Raw genomic sequence first — 17,894 nt, 5'->3', positions numbered from 1 at the left:
TCTATTCATGTTAAGTTATTTTATTATGATATGCCTTATTTTAAGTGTTAGACTTTGAGTGTAATTGGGACAAGGGTGGTTTAGTTGTAATTGGATTCTACTACTTTCTTTTATTATAAATAAGAACTCATGTAATCAGATTACATCAAGTTAGTGAAATATTTCTCACACGGATAAAAAACCCACTTTGCTGACAAAAGTGACATATCGACATTTTCCCTTCTGGTTTGTTTTCCGATATCACTCGAGTCACACGAGGACACACTTTTCTAACACATAAGGCATAAAATTCAATCAAGGATAGGGTCGTTGAAACAAATTGCCTCTTAGGCCAATCATTTTGGATTCGAAGCAGCTTCAGTTTCACCTTTTCATGAAAATCTATAATCAATTTGAATAACTGGTGTTTTTATTAAAATATTAAATTTTATTTTTAGAGGTAATAACTAACCTCTACCACAACTTAGATGCTTCAATTATAAATAATGAAAGGGGTCATATTTATTTATTTTTATATATTAAACATCAACTTATCTTTATAATTTATTTTTATTTGTTCTCTAATGCTTCACTTTCTTGTAGCCATAGTAAGTTTCATCTCTTTTCTCTAAGAGTGAAAGACCAAAGATCAGATTTCAGTCTACCCATTTCAAACAGACAGGTGACAACTCATAATCCCAAGGTTAATTAACCACCCACATTAATTAATCCACACTAAACTAGTAAAAGATGGAAAGTCTGTTTTTGATGCAGATGAACTTTAAGAAATCTGGAGTTAATTAATCTGATCAGGTGGTCAATGAAGCCAGTCCAGTGTGAAAAGACTTTCTGCTGATAATGCTTCAAGTTGATGTTCCAAGACATTGGAACAAGAAGATATATCTAAGAATATTAAAAATTACTAAAAAATACCAAACCCTAAACCCATACTAAAACCTGAAATTAGAAAAAAAAAGAAAACCCAAAACCCATCCATAAACACTAGAACCCCTAAAAAACCCAAAACCATAAGAGTCTAAATCCTAAAACCCTAGAAAACCCTAAATCAAAAAAACTGTAAACCCTAAAAAACCACTAAACCCTAAACCCATAATGAAACCTGAAATTAGAAAAAAAAATCCTAAACCCTAAAAACCACTAAACCCTAAACCCATCCTAAACACTAGAACCCCTAAAAAACCCAAAACCATAAGAGTCTAAATCCTAAAACCCTAAAAAACCCTAAATCGAAAAAACTGTAAACCCTAAACCCATAGTGAAACCTGAAATTAGAAAAAAAAAAAAAGTAAACCCTAAAAACCACTAAACCCTAAACCCATCCTAAACACTGGAACCCCTAAAAAACCCAAAACCCATTCTAAACCTTAATACCCTAAACCCAAAAAAAAGAGAGTGAGGGTGTGGGGTTAGTGTGGGTTATTGGGTAAGTGGGGATAGACAATGGTGTGGTGAAGTTGTTGTGAAAAAAAATAAAAAAATTTGATCTACCTAAGTTTAATGACCCCATACTAAGAAATAACTTGGTCAATTTCCTAGAAAATGTCTACCTAAGTTTAAAGGAATAATCATTCACTTACATCTGGCATTTCTTGCTACCAAAACCAAGCTCTAAGTCAAGCTTTCTTTTCCCTAGGCTACCCACCCACATTGGTTGCTACAAATAGATATATATTATATGAAGGTAGCTCCTAATGCAGATATTTGTCTTGGAGGTCAAAGACACTCACTTGAGAACAAATTAAGGTATCCTTTTGTCCTTGGATTCAACTCATTCTTCTGACTTGATGAGAATGAATCGAGGGATGTCTTGCTTTTCAACGAAGACAAAAGAAAACTGCATGGGAATTGACCTTCCAAAGAAGATCATTCCTAAGCAATGCTTTGACAAATTAATGCAACACTAATACCTAGTGCTAAGAAAAATGAGAGGAGAAGAAAAGGTGGTTATTTTCTTTGATCATGTATAATTGAAGCTTAGGAGATTGTCAACCTCTTGCAATGCTTATAAATTATTCTACTGTCTTAGGCTGCAAATTTCTCATGTATCAGATGATTTTAATTTTTAAATGTTTTTCTTCTCTGTTTTTTTCTTAACCCACTACCACAAAGAGGACATAGGTGTCACTATTGGCCCAAGTCGCTTATCAAGAGGGAGGTGAATTGAGAATTTCAAGTTTAAAAACATAAGATGTGCAAGAATTAAATCAAGTAAATATGCAAATAAAATGCACAAAAATTCAAACACTACAAATTGAATACTAAATATTTTGTTATCATTGTTCCCCTATTGGTAGTCATTGCCTAAGAACCCGTGCTTGTGAAATTTCACTAATAATAACTCTATTAACTTGGAATTACAAGAAAGAGATTTAGCTCTCTTTCAAGCCACACGTATGCCTAAATACATGATTGCAATTTAATCTCCCCATGAGATTTGCTAGATTCAGGCAATAACAAACACTTTCTCTCTTGATTTATCAAAGTTCTAGATGAACCTATCAAAAAAAATTTCTCAATTAATTTTCCCAAGCCACTCTAATTAATACCCCAATGGCAAGATTTTCTAGAAAGTAAACTATTAACTCTAATTATGTCTTCCAACAATCCCCTTCAAATTGGAGCATATAACTTCGGCTTGGTATAAAATTTGTATCTCAATTCCCATATGCATGAAAAGAAAATAAAAATTGGGTTTTAATAAAAAAAATTTAGTCTTCAAATATTTGTCGCCTATGTAGCTTCAAAATTCTTCAAAATTATTGTGGTCCTCAAATTTCATGCTTTCACTTCACATGTACTCCTCTCTTTCTCCCCTCAAGCCGGAGAATATATGGTAATGATCCAGCCTAAATATAAAAAAAACTATAACAATCATCTTTTTCCATCCCACCTTAATAAAAAACCATCAAAATTTTACCTTAGATAATGCACATCATTGGTAACTTGAATATTTGTTATTGTCAAAATTATCTCTTTGGACATCTTGAGACCAATAACTAAGAACCTCAACTAGAGGGCAAAACCCAAGGAAAGGGTAAAGGAAATATGGGTGATATAAATAAAAATTTATAATTTGGCATAAGGGATTTAAATCACAAAATAGAGATATTAATCACTACGCGAGATAAAAGCCAGTCACTCAAAGGACAATGGTAAGAAACCCACTATAGAACAATTAGAAAGCTCACTTAAAAGGCCAGAATAAGAGTCATAATGGACCAAATATCACCCTATATAGCAAAAAAGAGGACCAACCCAAGGAACTTGACAAAGAGATTGACTCAAGTAATTCCTAGAAAATGAGATAAATTTTCTCAACATTAAATTCAAATCACACAAAGTTAAAGTTTGAATAAAAATAAAGAGTTCCAAAAACAAACTATAAATTCTCAAAATCTTGTGGGATGGCTTAGTAGAGTTGAAGCTCACTATGGTAAAAGTTTTAGGTTGGTTGAGGCAAGTTTGGTTAAATAGAAAGCTCTCCAATATTCAAAAACTAGTTGTTATGGCCAAAATATGAATTTTTTAGTATTTAGAAAAACTAGGTTGAAATTAGGTCTAAAAGTTTGAAAAAAGATGCATTAAATTCAATTTTTATTAGCGATGACAATGGTAGGTCACTTACATCATTTGAAGACCTGCCACTTTTAATTCTATGCTTGAAAGTATGACAATATGAATTTTCTATACAAAGGGGTCGACTTAATATAATTATTTGGCTTTTCCTTTTGAAAGGTTCCTTTTTTTGCACAATGTGGTCAATTCCTTTTCTAATTCACAACTTGTTATTTTTAGTGATTGATGTTGACCTAGGTGGTGTTTCACCACTCAAGAATTCTTGCTTGAAAAAATTCGAGTAATAAGTTCTATTAGCTGAAATTGATATTCAAAAGAGATTTTGACTCTCCTTAAGCCTAGTGTAATGCCCAATTACGTAAGACAAATCTCTTCCAAGAGCTTGTACAACTAGATTATACTTCTCGTAAGTTCTTCTCTTTCTAGATTAAGGTTGTAGAGCTCCTCTCCAAAGATAAATTGAAAATACACAAGTAGAAAAGGAAAAATATACATTTTTTTTATAGGAGAGATTGCCTTCTTCTAAAAAGATCCAAGCTACCAATCCTTTGAAGACAATAGAAAATATAAAGGAGTTTGAGATAGCCAGGAATGTGAAGTGATTTGAGACAAATTGATGTGATTTCATGATGAAATTGCTCTTTTTTCTCTAAAAAAAATTGTATGAAAATTTTAATTGAAAAAATCTTTGGATTGCTTTGAATTGCCAATAAATTCCTAATTAATAGCCCCAAACAAGTTTGGGGGGCCTATTTATAAGATTCCCAACCAAACTAAACCATTTTTTTGTCGTTTTTAAAAATATACAAAAAATGGGATCAATCACTGGAAAGTATGATGAATCAACCATGTATAAAGACCATATTTTTTGTCCTCCAAATTTATTGGTTGATTAGAGCATGAACATCAACGAGTTTTCAATCTTTCAAAAAATGCATTGATTGATCAACTCCTTTGGATTGATCGATCATGTTTTATAGAATTGGCTATGAAGAGTTTTATATGATCGATCGTGCTTTATAACCTCATCTAACAACATTTTGTAAGCTCTAAATGATGGATCTAATAATCAATTACACTTTTATAAGCTCTAACATTTTGCATTCTAAATGATGGATCAAACTCATGAAGGTTGATGGATCATGCTTCATGTTAGTGTACTATTTTGAGTTCATTAAAGTTAGACTAAGAGTCTTAGCAAAATTAAACCATTCATATGTATCGTTTAAATATGATTTTAGAACATTTCATGCCTTAAAGCTCCAATGCTCTTCAGTACCTTAGAATCGAATTTTTATTGATTGTCTTTTTACATTGTTACAGTTTTTTTATATTTTCTTATGTAACTTGACTCTAAATCTTCAAGTCATCAAGCTTCTACTTCATATAAGTTCTTCTTCACACCAACAATCTTCAAGGAGTTTTTGCTTCGGGTCTTAACTTGGTAGCTTGATTGATCATTCTTTTTCCACGAGTTTTGTCATAAGCACTCAGTTTGGATTTTGGCTCTTCAAATTTTCAATTTTAATTTTCCTTATTGAAGGAGTCGCCTCTTTTGATTATCCTACTTAAATGGTCAAATCTTTGCTATGTGGCTAACTCTTCTCTCCCCCTCGTTCTGATTTCAATCTCCGAGCTTATACATGATTTGTCTACGTAGATGCACAGGAATTTAGCAGTTTATAAAAAGGTGAGAAATCTTGATCTTGGGTTTGGTTTTTTTTTCGTGTGTCAATGGTTTTTCTCGTTTTTCTGGGCTCTTGGTTTCGTTTCTCCCATTGCATGCTCTGTTTACTTGGTGGAGAATGATGGGTGGCATACGATTTTGACCTCCGCCTCCGGTTTCATGGATAGCTGGTGTTTATGTTCTATGTTTCTTGGAGCTTTAAGCTTTCCGAGAGCTCCAAGAAATACAGCGATTTGCGAAGTGCTTTTGTTGAAGTGATGTGAAAGGTGTTTCTGCGATTTTTTCCCAGAAAACAAACTTTGTTCTCAAGTGTCGCTGTTTGTCTACATTCTTCTTGATTAAAATTTGTTCTTTGCTGTCATTTCTTCTGCGTTAACCAACTGTTTCCTTCGTCCAAACCGGATTATTTATTCGATCTTCTTTTTCTTCTAGGAATCGTTTTTTTTTTTTTTTTTTTTTTGCTGAAAACGACAATTTGAAGTAACATCTGGTTCTAAACTGTTCTGGTTTGCTTTCATGTTCTTCTCCAGATTTTCTTTTCCAGTTTGTCGTTGTCTGTTTCTCTTTTTTTCTCGTATAGTTATTTCTGTCTAGTAGTGTCTTTCTTTTCTAGACCAGGAGGACATGGTGCAATGGGTGTTGACGGGGGTAGGTTCAGGGATTTCGCCTTATTTCAATTTTGTGCCTCCCCTCAGTTTTGTTCTCTGCTGTTTTCCCTCTCAGCTACCGAAATTTTTATTTTAATCAAGCTTTTTCCTCAGTCATTCTCTTTGTCCTTTCTCTGCTTAGCCTTTTTTCTGAAATTGCCTGCAGCACCTTCTTTCTCGCCATGATTTCCTGATTCCATCTTTGTTTCTTCCGGACGTCCCCTCAGTCGTGGAAAGGTTTCTAGATTTCCGCTTTTGTTAGATCCTAAGAAGATCCTTCTTCTTTTCTTCCTCTTGCTTTTTGAACATCCTTTACTGAATCCATGTCCCCCTAATAATCTTTCCCAGAAAAAACAAACTACAATTTTTCCGGCACTGAGGCTTTCGTTTCTGTTCTAATCGGAAATTGTCGTTTTCCCTTTGTTCCTAACTTGTCACTGCAAACAATATAATATTTCGGTACTGATTTTTTTTTTCCTTAATCCACCTGAAATACGTTCTTTACTAAGAAATTCTCATGATGACACAGGGCTGGACTTATTTGATTATTCTTTTCTAATTTCTTTTCATTTTTACTCTGTACTCAATGTGATTTTGACGATCACGGGATTGTTTAATGCTTTTTCTGTATTGTGGCTGGACATCCAACTGTAAATGACCTCTACTTCTCTTTTCCTTGCCGGAGGGATGGTGGCCATCATCGTCTCCGCGGCTTTCAAGGCCAAATACGACGCTCCCGACTATGCGACAGACCCGGCAGGATCCACTGTGCCGCAGGCGGATTACGTCTGGAGAATTGTTCTCATGTTTGATGCGATTCCGGCGGCCGTGACCTATTACTGGCGGATGAAGATGTCGGAGACGGCTCGGTACACCGCCCTTGTCGCCAAGAACGCCAAGCAAGCTGCAGCAGACATGACCAAGGTTCTGCAGGTGGAGATTGAGGCAGAACAAGTGAAGGTTGAGAAAATCATAACAAGTCCGAAGAACAACTTCGGGCTGTTCTCGAGAGAGTTTCTCCGTCGACACGGGCTTCACTTGCTGGGAACCGCCACCACCTGGCTCCTTCTCGACATCGCATTCTACAGCCAGAACCTCTTCCAGAAGGACATCTTCACGGCAATCGGGTGGATCCCCAGTGCCCGCACCATGAATGCGATCGAGGAGGTTTACCGAATCACAAGACCCCAAACCCTCATCGCCCTCTGCAGTACCGTGCCGGGCTACTGGTTCACGGTTTGTCCTCATCGACCGCATCGGCCGTTTCAGGATCCAACTGATGGGATTCTTCTTCATGACCGTCTTCATGTTCGCTCTTGCCATCCCCTACAACCACTGGACCCAGCACGACAACCGAATCGGATTCGTGATCATGTACGCGCTGACCTTCTTCGCCAACTTCGGGCCAAACAGCACGACATTCATCGTGCCGGCGGAGATTTTCCCGGCGAGGCTGAGGTCAACCTGTCATGGGATCTCGGCGGCTGCAGGAAAGGCGGGGGCCATTGTCGGGGCGTTCGGGTTTTTGCATGCAGCACAGAGCAAGGACAAGACGAAGACAGATCCCGGATATCCTGCAGGAATTGGGGTGAAGAACTCGCTGCTAGTGCTGGGAGTGACAAACCTTCTGGGCCTTTTGTTCACCTTCTTGGTGCCAGAATCTAAGGGGAAGTCACTGGAAGAGATGTCCGGCAAGAACCAGGAAGAAGAAGGAGCCGCAGCACCTCTTTAAATAAATTCGTTTGATCTGTTCTTTATTTCGTAATAAATTAATCAAATTTGTTTTTGTATCATTAATTACTATTTTGAAAAATATTAAGCAGACAGTGAAGATTAGCAAATAACATGCAACAAAGGCAAACTCCTTACAGAGCAAATACAGGGTTATAAAACAGTAATCCATTTCTTGAAACATTGTTGAAGAAGGCAGGTATTCTAAACGATAGAAAAAATTAAGAAAAAGTCTACTAGCAGAAAATAATAGAAACGAGCACTTCAGTGACTCTTCCAAATCCATGAAGCTAAGGCGTGTTTGATATAAGAAAAATATTGAATATTCTTCTTCAAAATTGAGGTCTAAGCCTCATGACTATTGCTCCAGCAGCTGAACATCTAAACAGGTAGAAAAAACAACTGCAGCTATCCTATTCATACATCAGGCAACTCACCAGATACTTTTTCATCTTCAGAATCACTCTTCCTATTTTCAGTGTCTGTCTGCTTCAATGCCCCTGACTCCTGCTGTGAGGATGGGGATACAGCTCCAGTAACGGATTGCTGATACAGTATTCCTCCGATAATTGTGAAAAGCAAGCAAACCAGGCCAAACGGGCTCGCATGCTTATCCCATATCAAGACATTAATGGCAACTGTCAAAAACTTATTGACAACTCCAGTGACTGTAAAAGCTGTGGCAGAGATTGCTTTCCGGGCAGCAAAGCCAAAAAAACTAATGAGCAACCCAAACAAACAAGACAATGCCACTGCAAAGAATGCAGCTGACCCAACCCACTTGCTGGCATCCGATTCTGCAGCCAAAAAGACATCAACATACTCCCCAGTGAGAACCCAAAATACTGGTGCAATCATCAAGGATAATAAGTTGTTGTACAACACAAATCCCCATGTGTTCAATCCAAGATTAGTCACCATATGCTTAATGTAAACCATCTCAGTCGTGATTGTAATCAAGTAAGCAAATGCCCATGAGTAGGCTGTGAGAGTAAAACCAGAATCTGTAATAACATACCCAATGGCACCACCTAAAATGGTCACAAGTGATAAAAAGGTTAGTTTGGAGGGGACGGGTTGCTTTCTAAAGAAGGTATCCGCAATGGCAACCAACAGAGGGGTCAAAGAGCGAAAAACAATGAAGGTATCAACATTGGCATGTCGGAGGAGATTCGTGTTCGTGAAGATTGCAAGATAGAACACAAAAGCAGCAGGGAAGAATTTCTTGGCAGTATGGAATGTGAATGGATCATGGTGGAGAAACTTCAATTTTCCGAGAATCCATACGCCAAGGACAGAAGTCAGGTACTGCAGCGCAGTTAACAGACCAGGGAAGTTGAATTGGGTTATAGCATATTTGTTTATAACAGCAAGAAGGCTAGAGCAAAGGGCATAGCCAATGACAAGACTGGACGTGGCATAGTATTGTTTGGAAAGCTCTAATTTTGGGGTGACCATTCTGACTACTAGTGGGATTTATTTTCTTTATGAGAAGTTTGAACAAGTTTCTTGAACGTCTTGAAGAGGTTTGATCGGTGATGATCCAAGTTCTCAATCTCCCCTTGGAGCCTCATACCTCTGAAATAAATGACATAAAATCAGTAGAAGCAACAAGCTACTCCAGCAATAACAAACAAAAAAATTATAAAGAATTTTTAGAACGACAATCCCATCCTCCTATACAACAGGCTTCAATAATCCATGAAAAGAGAGAAAAGCTAAATTATTAAAAAGGAGATAAGAGGACAGAAGATTTCACAGTTTTGATCGGAATGCTTCAGGTGCATGGAGAGCATGTACTCCATGGCACCTTGAGCTATGGGATGACAGTAGTTACAGGCTACCACAACCACTGTTTAGGCAAGCCTTTTGGAAATTCACTTTCATTCTGGATGCACTACAGCATCTTGGCTTCATAAACTAATTGAATCCTCTGATATTTAAGTTCTAAACTTTAGTCCCCATGACAAAACATTAGCCTTGGAAATATTCATATACAATTAATTTCAAAGGTGAGACAGAAAAACCAACTTTCTTTTTTTTATTTTTCTGTAAAATATTGATTCAGCACAAACTCGGTCCCAAGATACCTGACCTTACATACGAAAAGCCCCCAATATAGCAATCAAGTCAAGGTCTCAACCCATAAAAAATCATGGATCTAACTGCACTTCACCAACAAAGACCATGAAAAGGACACAAAAGTTCTAGGAGAAACACATGGTTCACAAGTTATGCAATACCAGAACAGCTTGAGGCTCAACAACCATGCCCACAAACTCATTTTTATTGCAGCCAAGACATAAATCAAGGCAAACCTAATAGAATTTTTAAAATATTTAACTTTAAAGAATTTAATGTTTCTACATAATGCATGAGATGCACCATCACTTCCTTGCAAAATCAGAGAAAGAAATATCGATGCACTTGATACATTTATTGGCAATCTTCTTGGATGAAGCAGTTATATGCATAACTAATAGGTGAAAAGTTGACATGCATCTAATGGCAGTAAAACTGCATAACATGAAAGAACTGACACATATTGAACAACATCAACAGTTCATGTAAAATGCCACCAGGGATCTTTCTTCAACATTGTTAAGGAATAGTCCCACATGGATTAGTGAGTACAAAGATCTTGAATTTATTAGCTGGGAAAAAGGTTTCCTAAGTTGGCTAGTCATTGTGGGATGGGCCTTGGACCCAACTTAACATGGTATTAGAACAGGTACTCATATGTGGGCCTGTACCTAAACTATCAACTTGTAGAGCCACAAAAGATGGCCTACACCTAAACTATCCACTTGTAGAGCCACAAAAAAGGGGCCTACACTTAAACTGCCTACTCCTAAACTATCCATTTGTAAAACCACAAAAGAGGGGCCTACACCTAAACTGCTTACTCCTAAATTATCCACTTGTAAAGCCACAAAAAGAGGGTCTACACGAGAGGGGGAGTGTTAAGTAATAGTCCCACATGGATTAGTGAGTACAAAGATCTTGAGTTTATTAGTTGGGAAAAAGGTTTCCTAAGTTGGCTAGTCATTGTGGGATGGGCCTTGGACCCAACTTAACAAACATAAAGAAAGCTAAGATGAGTTTCAACAGAAATCATCAATGTCAACCCAAATTTCTCAAAAAAATGATAAAAAACAACAATTAAGGCATAAGCACGTTCTTAACAGAACTACCGTAGTCATAACTTGCAATTTAGATGATTGTTCTTTTTAACCAATCTTATCTTTTAGTTGTAAACCCCTTGGACTCAACCGTCAGATTTCTAATGTTTTCCAATGTGCATAAACGGTGTAATAAATTCCCAAAAACTCAAGACAAAAAGGTAGTTAAGAAAAAAGAAAAAGGAAAGGGAAACATCTAAAAAAACAACAGCTTTGAGATTTGCAAAGTACAAAACATTCCACCTGTAAGTGGGAAAATGAAAAGTCCACGTCTACTGTCATACATGTACTTGCAACTCAGGCTAGTTGTAACCCAAGCCCATGTCTGTGTTTTCTGTGACCTTTGTCTCTGTTCTCTATGGTTTGTATGTGTATGTTCTCCATGTACTGAACTATGTTGCTAGTTTAGTGTTGGATGAGAACGACAGTGTAGCTCAGTAAAAGAGGTCCACCAATCTATTCTTGCAAATGTGCTCAACATATTAGACTATTTCAATGAGAATGAGCATTTTGTGTGTGTGTGTGTGTGTGAGAGAGAGAGAGAGAGAGAGAGAGAGAGAGAGAGAGTTTGAAAATATCTCATGCTTATTATTCAATAAAAGGTTTCCTACCTTTGGCTAGTCATTTTGGGAGGAATCAACTAGGCTATAACAACACCAAATTCTCTAAGGAGTTTGGATTGAAGAATGGACAGCAAATAAAGCAAGAAAAAGAACCAAGAGATGAGGAAAAACATAGTAAAGAACATAAATCTCATGTAAGCAACAAATCCAATGCAAAGCCAACCATCAAGAAGTTTAAGTCAATGAAAAAGCAGTTTATGTGATCCATTTGGCATTTCTTACAGTCTCAGCAACAAAACGTGGACACAAATCAAAACCTGGATGACCAGGCCGGATTAACCAATTCAAACCAGGCCAGTTTAACAAATTCAAATGGTGAACCGGTTAACCAGGCAAGGTCAACCAGGTAACTCGCATGGGACAGATTTCTCTCCTATGCGATGCAATAAGGGCGAAGGGAAGAGGGAGGCAGCACCCCCTCTGCCATACGGAACTCTGAGTGATGACAAGAGGTTGGAGAATTCTTCCCCCATTGCAGAAACAAATATTGCTGGGATTGGGGGGACTGCAAAGCCACACCCCAACCCCCATTCACTGGTAGAAAGTGAGGAGAGGCATCCTCCTCCTCCAGTTGCAGATCAAGGATTCATTTTTTTATTTTTAAATATTTAATCACAATGACATTATTATGACATCAGCACTGGTTCAACGTTGGGCCAAACCCAATCACCTCACCAGGTCAGTGACCAAGTTGAGTTTTACAACTTTGGTTTCTATTAAATAAAAAAAGAAATCTCTCTCTCTTTCTCTCTCATCTCCTCTCTTCTGTGTTGTTATGGACTATGATCTTTTTTTTTTTTTTCTGTCCATCAAATTTAGTAAATGTGTGACTTTCCAATAACAATGTACAATGACAATATACTCTACAATTTACAATTTAGTAGCTGTGCGTAGTCGTTGTGGCTAAATGTCAAAACGAATTTGGTCTGCTTAGCAGTGGCCCATCATAGTGGGGCCTTGGGTAATGTCACTTTTAGAACCCATTCTTATGAATATTTCAAAGTTATCAATAACATTTTACATTATTAGCTTATGTTGTCATCAATAATAAAGCAATCGTTCTTGAGCTATCAAACAGGTTGTCACAAGACGTAAATAGAGAAAGCTGTGAACATAAAAGCCAGTTATTCCATGGATTTAAATTACCTGATGTTTGATGACTAGTTGTTGTGCTGGAAGCTGAAAAACAACAAGGAGTTGCTTCAAGATTCAATTGCAATCAAAATGAAGTCAAGGGATATTAACAAAAACCGAACTGATCTCACAGATATTTCACGAAATCAATTAAAGACACCCTGATATCACCACAACTTCGACACACAAGCACGTAGAAAGGAGACTAAGAAAAAAAAAATTACTTGCAAAGGAGAGATTTTCCAATCTGAAAGAACCATAAACAGAATATAAACGAAAAGTGAGACAATAAAAAAACCTTGCATCAAAAAAGTAAACACCTATAGCTGGCAAGAGAACTACCAAACCGACCTGCGACAGGCAACCCAACCGAATATACAGAGAAGACAATTTCGGCGACATAAAGGAATCCGTTTGGCATTCAGGGATAAACTGACTGCCAGTTTAAAACGGATCCATGGAAAATCGAGAAGAGTTTTCATTCTCTGGAATAAGACAGCTAATTTATTCTTTGATGACCAAAACATCGAAATAACAGAGCCATATCTGGAACAGAGATAAAACTGGAAAAGCACAGTGCTCCTGAGATCGAGCAGAAAATGAAGCCATCTGACACTAGTAGAGGAAATATTTCTTACCCGTTATCAAATATATCTTACTTAATCGACAAAAAATAGAAAATAAAAATGCAACACAATACAAAATAAAAATAAACCATAACAAATAAATCAAAAGCTATCTGGAGACCAAAAACGTAGTAAAATCGAATTGTAAACTTAGAGACGAGGAAAAAGCGGTATCAAGAACCGGCAACAGCTGGAAATTTGAAAATCTAGCTACAAGATCCGTTCTCGGCACAGACGCTGTACTAGACAGAGTGAGAGGAGAGAGAGGAGAGAAAAGAGAGAGGTGAGGAGAGGAGAGTACAGCAGAGGGAGGAAAGATAGAAAGAGGTACCTGTTAGTAGCTGTATGGATCGAATGCGGCGTTGGGAGAAATTGTGTCGAGAGGAGGAAGAGGAGGAAGGGGGCATCGAGGAAGAGGGTATAGAACAGCGGCGGGATGTTTGGGGATGGCTTCAGATCAGGTCGACGCCGACACTTTTCCAGTATATGGTTTTCCATCGTTTTATAGTTTACCTGTAAGAAATTCCGGCTAGATTTGTGTTTCCAATAAAACATAATGACAGTAAAGGCTCTGTTAGTGCCTTTTTCTAGAAAATAGCTGAAAATCATTTCCGAGTAAAAATATGTTTCCTAGAAACACATATCTGAAGGCACTAACAGGGCCTCAGAGTTGGATTGCAGAGGAAAATAATTATTGTTTAAAATTTTAAAAAGTAGTAGAACTCAAAAAGAAAAAAGCAATATTGTTTATATCATGCTTTCATTGAGATTCGAACTCAAGACCTCCCGCTTACTAAACGGGTGCTCTAACCAACTGAGCTATGAAAGCACACATTCCTTCATAAAACCAGTTATTAATATAAATCCTTTTCTCCATGTGTAACCAGCATCAATGCAGTTCTTCTATTAAATTTTAAAAATAAAAATAGTATAAATACAATCAAATAAAACATATAAAATATTACTACTAAAAAACACCATATAAATAATAATTTTTATTATTATTTTAATAATACAATCCTATTATTTTTTATGAATTTATTATCATCACAATTTTTATTTTTAATATTTATTTTTTCTCTGCAGGTTACTCCATCTATTTGAATATTTGGAGAATTTATTTTTATTACTTTCTATTTGTTGTTATGGCAACTCCTCTTGCCCCTAGAGTTGAAAATAGGGAAAGAAAATTGAAAATCCTAAACTCGAAGATGGAGAGAGGAGTGAAATGAGAAAATTTTGATTTTTTCTTAATGAAAATTTTCTTGGTGGAACTAATTTCATTGAGAAAATTTGCTTATTTATCTCGTTGAAAGTTCAATTTCACCAAGAAAAGTATCCCCACTTAATGGTGAGAACCACATTTTTTGAGAAAATAACACATTTCTCGGTGAAATTAAATTCATTGAGAGTAGTCTATGTATTTTTAAAGGATATTAAATTAAAATGGTGTGTTTTCTCGATGAAATCAATTTTAGAGAAGAATTTATGTATTTTTAAAATGGGGTTAAATAAAAAAGGGGGACTTTTCTTGAAGAAATTTAAATTTGTTAAGTAAAGTATACATTTCTTGGAAAAATTAATTCCATCGATGTATTTTAAAGTTAAATAATTTTTTTCTCAATAAAATTAACTCCACTGAAAAAAATTATGAACTTTAAAACGAGACTAAATAAAAAGGGGACTTTTTCTCGGAGAAATTCTTGATTGGAAGAGTCCCCATCTGACAACCAAAAAGTTTGCCCGTGCTATGAAGGGTGTCATCAAGAATATTGAAACCGAATAGAGAAGTTTTACTCCAGCTAATTTTCTAACCTGATGTCAATTCAAAGAGCCCGAGAAGAGATTTAATATGTTGAGCCGCATCGACAGTGTCGACTCCAAATAAAATGGTGCCATCCGAAAATTATGGTAAATGAATATCAAATTTTGCACGAGGGAAAACCGGTTGGAGCCAAGCAACTAACTAGATAAATACTCGACCACTAAGTTGAAAAGCAAGGAAGGGTGAGGGTCTCCTTGCCAAGTACCTTTAGAACCCCTGAAGTATCCCAGGACAACAACATTGAGAAAAATTGAAACCAATATTGCCATCTAGGCCTGAATCCTATTATGTGTAACACATTTGTCTCCTTTGATCAATCGATCAATGAAAAAAAAATGGTTTTCTGGAATCCTAGAAATCACTGCTTTGATAACATGTTGATTTTCAGGACTCCAAAGATTATATCTTGGGTAAAGAAAGCGTGAGGAAGAATAGATGCTAAAAGTACAATATTATAATTATACACTTCACTCTAGTAAAAATGAAGAAGAGATAAGAAACATAAACTAATTACATCATTGAAACTCTAATTACTTATATCTTCCAACACTCAGACAAAAAAAAAGGAGCACAAACATATGAAATGAATTACACGTGCAACTTATATGCCTGAGTGGTATGTTCACTAGCTTCTTTAGACAAAATCAAGCTTCAAGATAGAAAGTAGTTTGTACTTCATCTTTTGTAAACATTATGGGAGGCAAGTAGAAATGAACATAGAAATGCTCTTAAAGAAAATGTCTCTAGCAAATGTTGTTCATGACAACTTTAAGCTACCAATTCAATTATGAAAAATATTGATCAAAGTGCTCTCTTCTCTACAAAAGTTGAACAACTCAAGATGCTCCAGAATGATCCTTTTGCTATTATAGTTCCGTATAGTCAATAAATCTCCTTCTAGGAGGAAGACTTACAACTTACCTCAAAATCACACATTTGACTTCTCTTTGTGCCTAGGCACATAATAGAGCAACCTATAAATCATAATTGTGATTCTACAATCAACAATATTCATATATGAACCATGAGGAATATTGGGGTTATAATAAATGAGTTTGCCACAAGCTCATTGGTGAGAGTGATTGTGTCAATTAAGTATCCAAAGTTTATATATTTTATATTCGTTAGATCTAACTTCGCATGGAAACCGAATGTTTGACATGACAAACACTATTGAACCTTTTCATTTTTTAGGTTGATTCTTTAACCACAGAGCGTGATAAAGATGGAGGATGGGTTACAGGGCGTTTCTTCATGCACGTTGACAACCTGTTCACTACAATCTCGAAGATGCATTTGGGACTTCTATTCACTTCTGTAATTTTTTGCTAGATGAGTTTTTGTTTTATTTCCTATTTTGTTTATAAGGTTTGGGTAATGGGCAAGTTTAATTTTGGGTTCAAGATAGTTGAAAGCAGTAGTTTGCATTCTTCTATTTATTCATTGTTATTAACGTTTCGTTTTGGTAAGTAGCCAAAAGTTATTACTTCAAAGAACTTATTTTTTTCGTATATTTGACTGTGTAATGTACTTGCATGTATTGGACAGTACGCTTTCCTAATATTCATTCTAGTTTACTAGTGCAGTAAGAGAAATGGTGATTCTTTGTAGCTTGTAGAAATTCTCTTATTTTAGCTAACATTACCAAATACTTTTCACCTTCTAAGTGGAAGTTGGTGTTCATCCTATGACTTGATAACAATGGCATCAAAAAGCCCAGAAAAGACATCTTTTGTTCCTTAATTAACTTATAAATAGACCATTTTTCATGTTTGTTAAATAGTATTCCTCAAGAAAACAAGAACTAACCTATGATGGGAATGATTTCACAACAAGAAGTCTTATAACAGAAGGTCTTAGTTAAAAGTGATTTAATTATGTTAATATTCTATTTATGTTTAGTTGTTTAATTTTTGTAGGACTTATCTTTTAGCGTTAAACTTTGGGTGTAATTGGGATAAAGGTAATTTAATTATAATTGGATTTAGGGGTGGCTTCGAGTCAAGTCGAGCTCGAACTTGCATATGTTTGAGCTGAGCTTGATTTATATATGTCAAACTTGAGCTCGAGACGAGCCCAGCTTCAAGCCTAAAATTGTAATTGAGTTAGAGCCCAAGAATTTTAATCGAGTTTGAGTTCCAATATACATTTAAAATTTTGTATAAAATACATATCAAATAAATTATACATAAAATTGTTCATAAAAACCGCATAATAATATGCATAAACTTTATTCAATAATCAAACACAAATTTAAATAAAATATCAATATACAATCACCCAAACAAAAAAGTATAAATCCAATATACATTTATGTCTTAAACACCTTATTGGGATTAGTCCCCTAGAGCCGAACAATGTAAATTTTTATTGTGCTTCTAGCTCCTTACATGTCCAATGCCATTTTCGCATGCCAATTTTCACATTGTATAGGAAATAAAGGAATGATTTTATCTTCGTTTTGTATTTTGATCATTTTTTGGATGTTTTTGCATCATTCTGCTCTCCTAATTGAGTCATCTATTAGATGGTGTGGTTTATTTATATCATTTCAGCTACTATTCCATAAAAAAAACATTGAGAAATAGTTACTAATTATTTATTTTATCCATGAAGAAAACTTTTTGAAGCGCTTTGGTTTTATAATACCATGTTTTTTACTTTAAATTGAAGCAGTGATTTGAGAGAGAATGAGAATCCAACCATTTCTACTCTTTTTTCGTCATAATTCATAAAAAATGATGTCACAATTGCAAAAAAAATTTCTATGGCTCATTTGTGTCAAGAGGTAGATGACAAGCAAGCATGGCTAGCCCTGATAGCCACATTGGCTCGCACATCCTGTTTAAAAAACAAGGGCTTG

At 35.8% G+C, this 17,894-nt stretch overlaps 1 protein-coding gene, 1 non-coding gene and 1 pseudogene across 2 annotated transcripts; 1 reads left to right on the top strand and 2 right to left on the bottom strand.

The window, feature by feature from the left end:
- The first annotated feature begins 5,765 nt into the window (after positions 1-5,765).
- On the top strand, positions 5,766-7,643 carry LOC137944192 (low affinity inorganic phosphate transporter 1-like; annotated as a pseudogene).
- A 279-nt stretch (positions 7,644-7,922) lies between these two features.
- Positions 7,923-13,594, bottom strand: LOC137943947 (GDP-fucose transporter 1). The gene is made up of 3 exons (XM_068789393.1): positions 13,538-13,594; positions 12,593-12,625; positions 7,923-9,219 (listed from the first exon to the last, which is right to left on the bottom strand). The coding sequence occupies exon 3, from the start codon at positions 9,097-9,099 to the stop codon at positions 8,059-8,061; it is 1,041 nt and encodes a 346-aa protein (XP_068645494.1). The 5' UTR covers positions 9,100-9,219; positions 12,593-12,625; positions 13,538-13,594; the 3' UTR covers positions 7,923-8,058.
- Positions 13,595-13,961: 367 nt separating this feature from the next.
- On the bottom strand, positions 13,962-14,035 carry TRNAT-AGU (transfer RNA threonine (anticodon AGU)). Its single transcript has one exon. It is a non-coding gene; the product is annotated as a tRNA-Thr (tRNA).
- Between the last annotated feature and the right edge of the window lie 3,859 nt (positions 14,036-17,894).

The sequence above is a fragment of the Aristolochia californica genome, unplaced genomic scaffold, assembly GCF_029961685.1.
Source record: "Aristolochia californica isolate CCGP_79_NKW_82.1479 unplaced genomic scaffold, dmAriCali1.0.hap1 SCAF_11, whole genome shotgun sequence".
NCBI classification, from domain to species: domain Eukaryota; kingdom Viridiplantae; phylum Streptophyta; class Magnoliopsida; order Piperales; family Aristolochiaceae; genus Aristolochia; species Aristolochia californica.
The sequence above is the reverse complement of the archived record's forward strand: the minus strand, read 5'-3'. Positions and strand labels throughout refer to the sequence as shown.

Excerpts from the sequence above, each read along its gene's own strand:
- LOC137943947 (XM_068789393.1), bottom strand. The coding sequence starts at position 9,099 with ATGGTCACCCCAAAATTAGAGCTTTCCAAACAATACTATGCCACGTCC.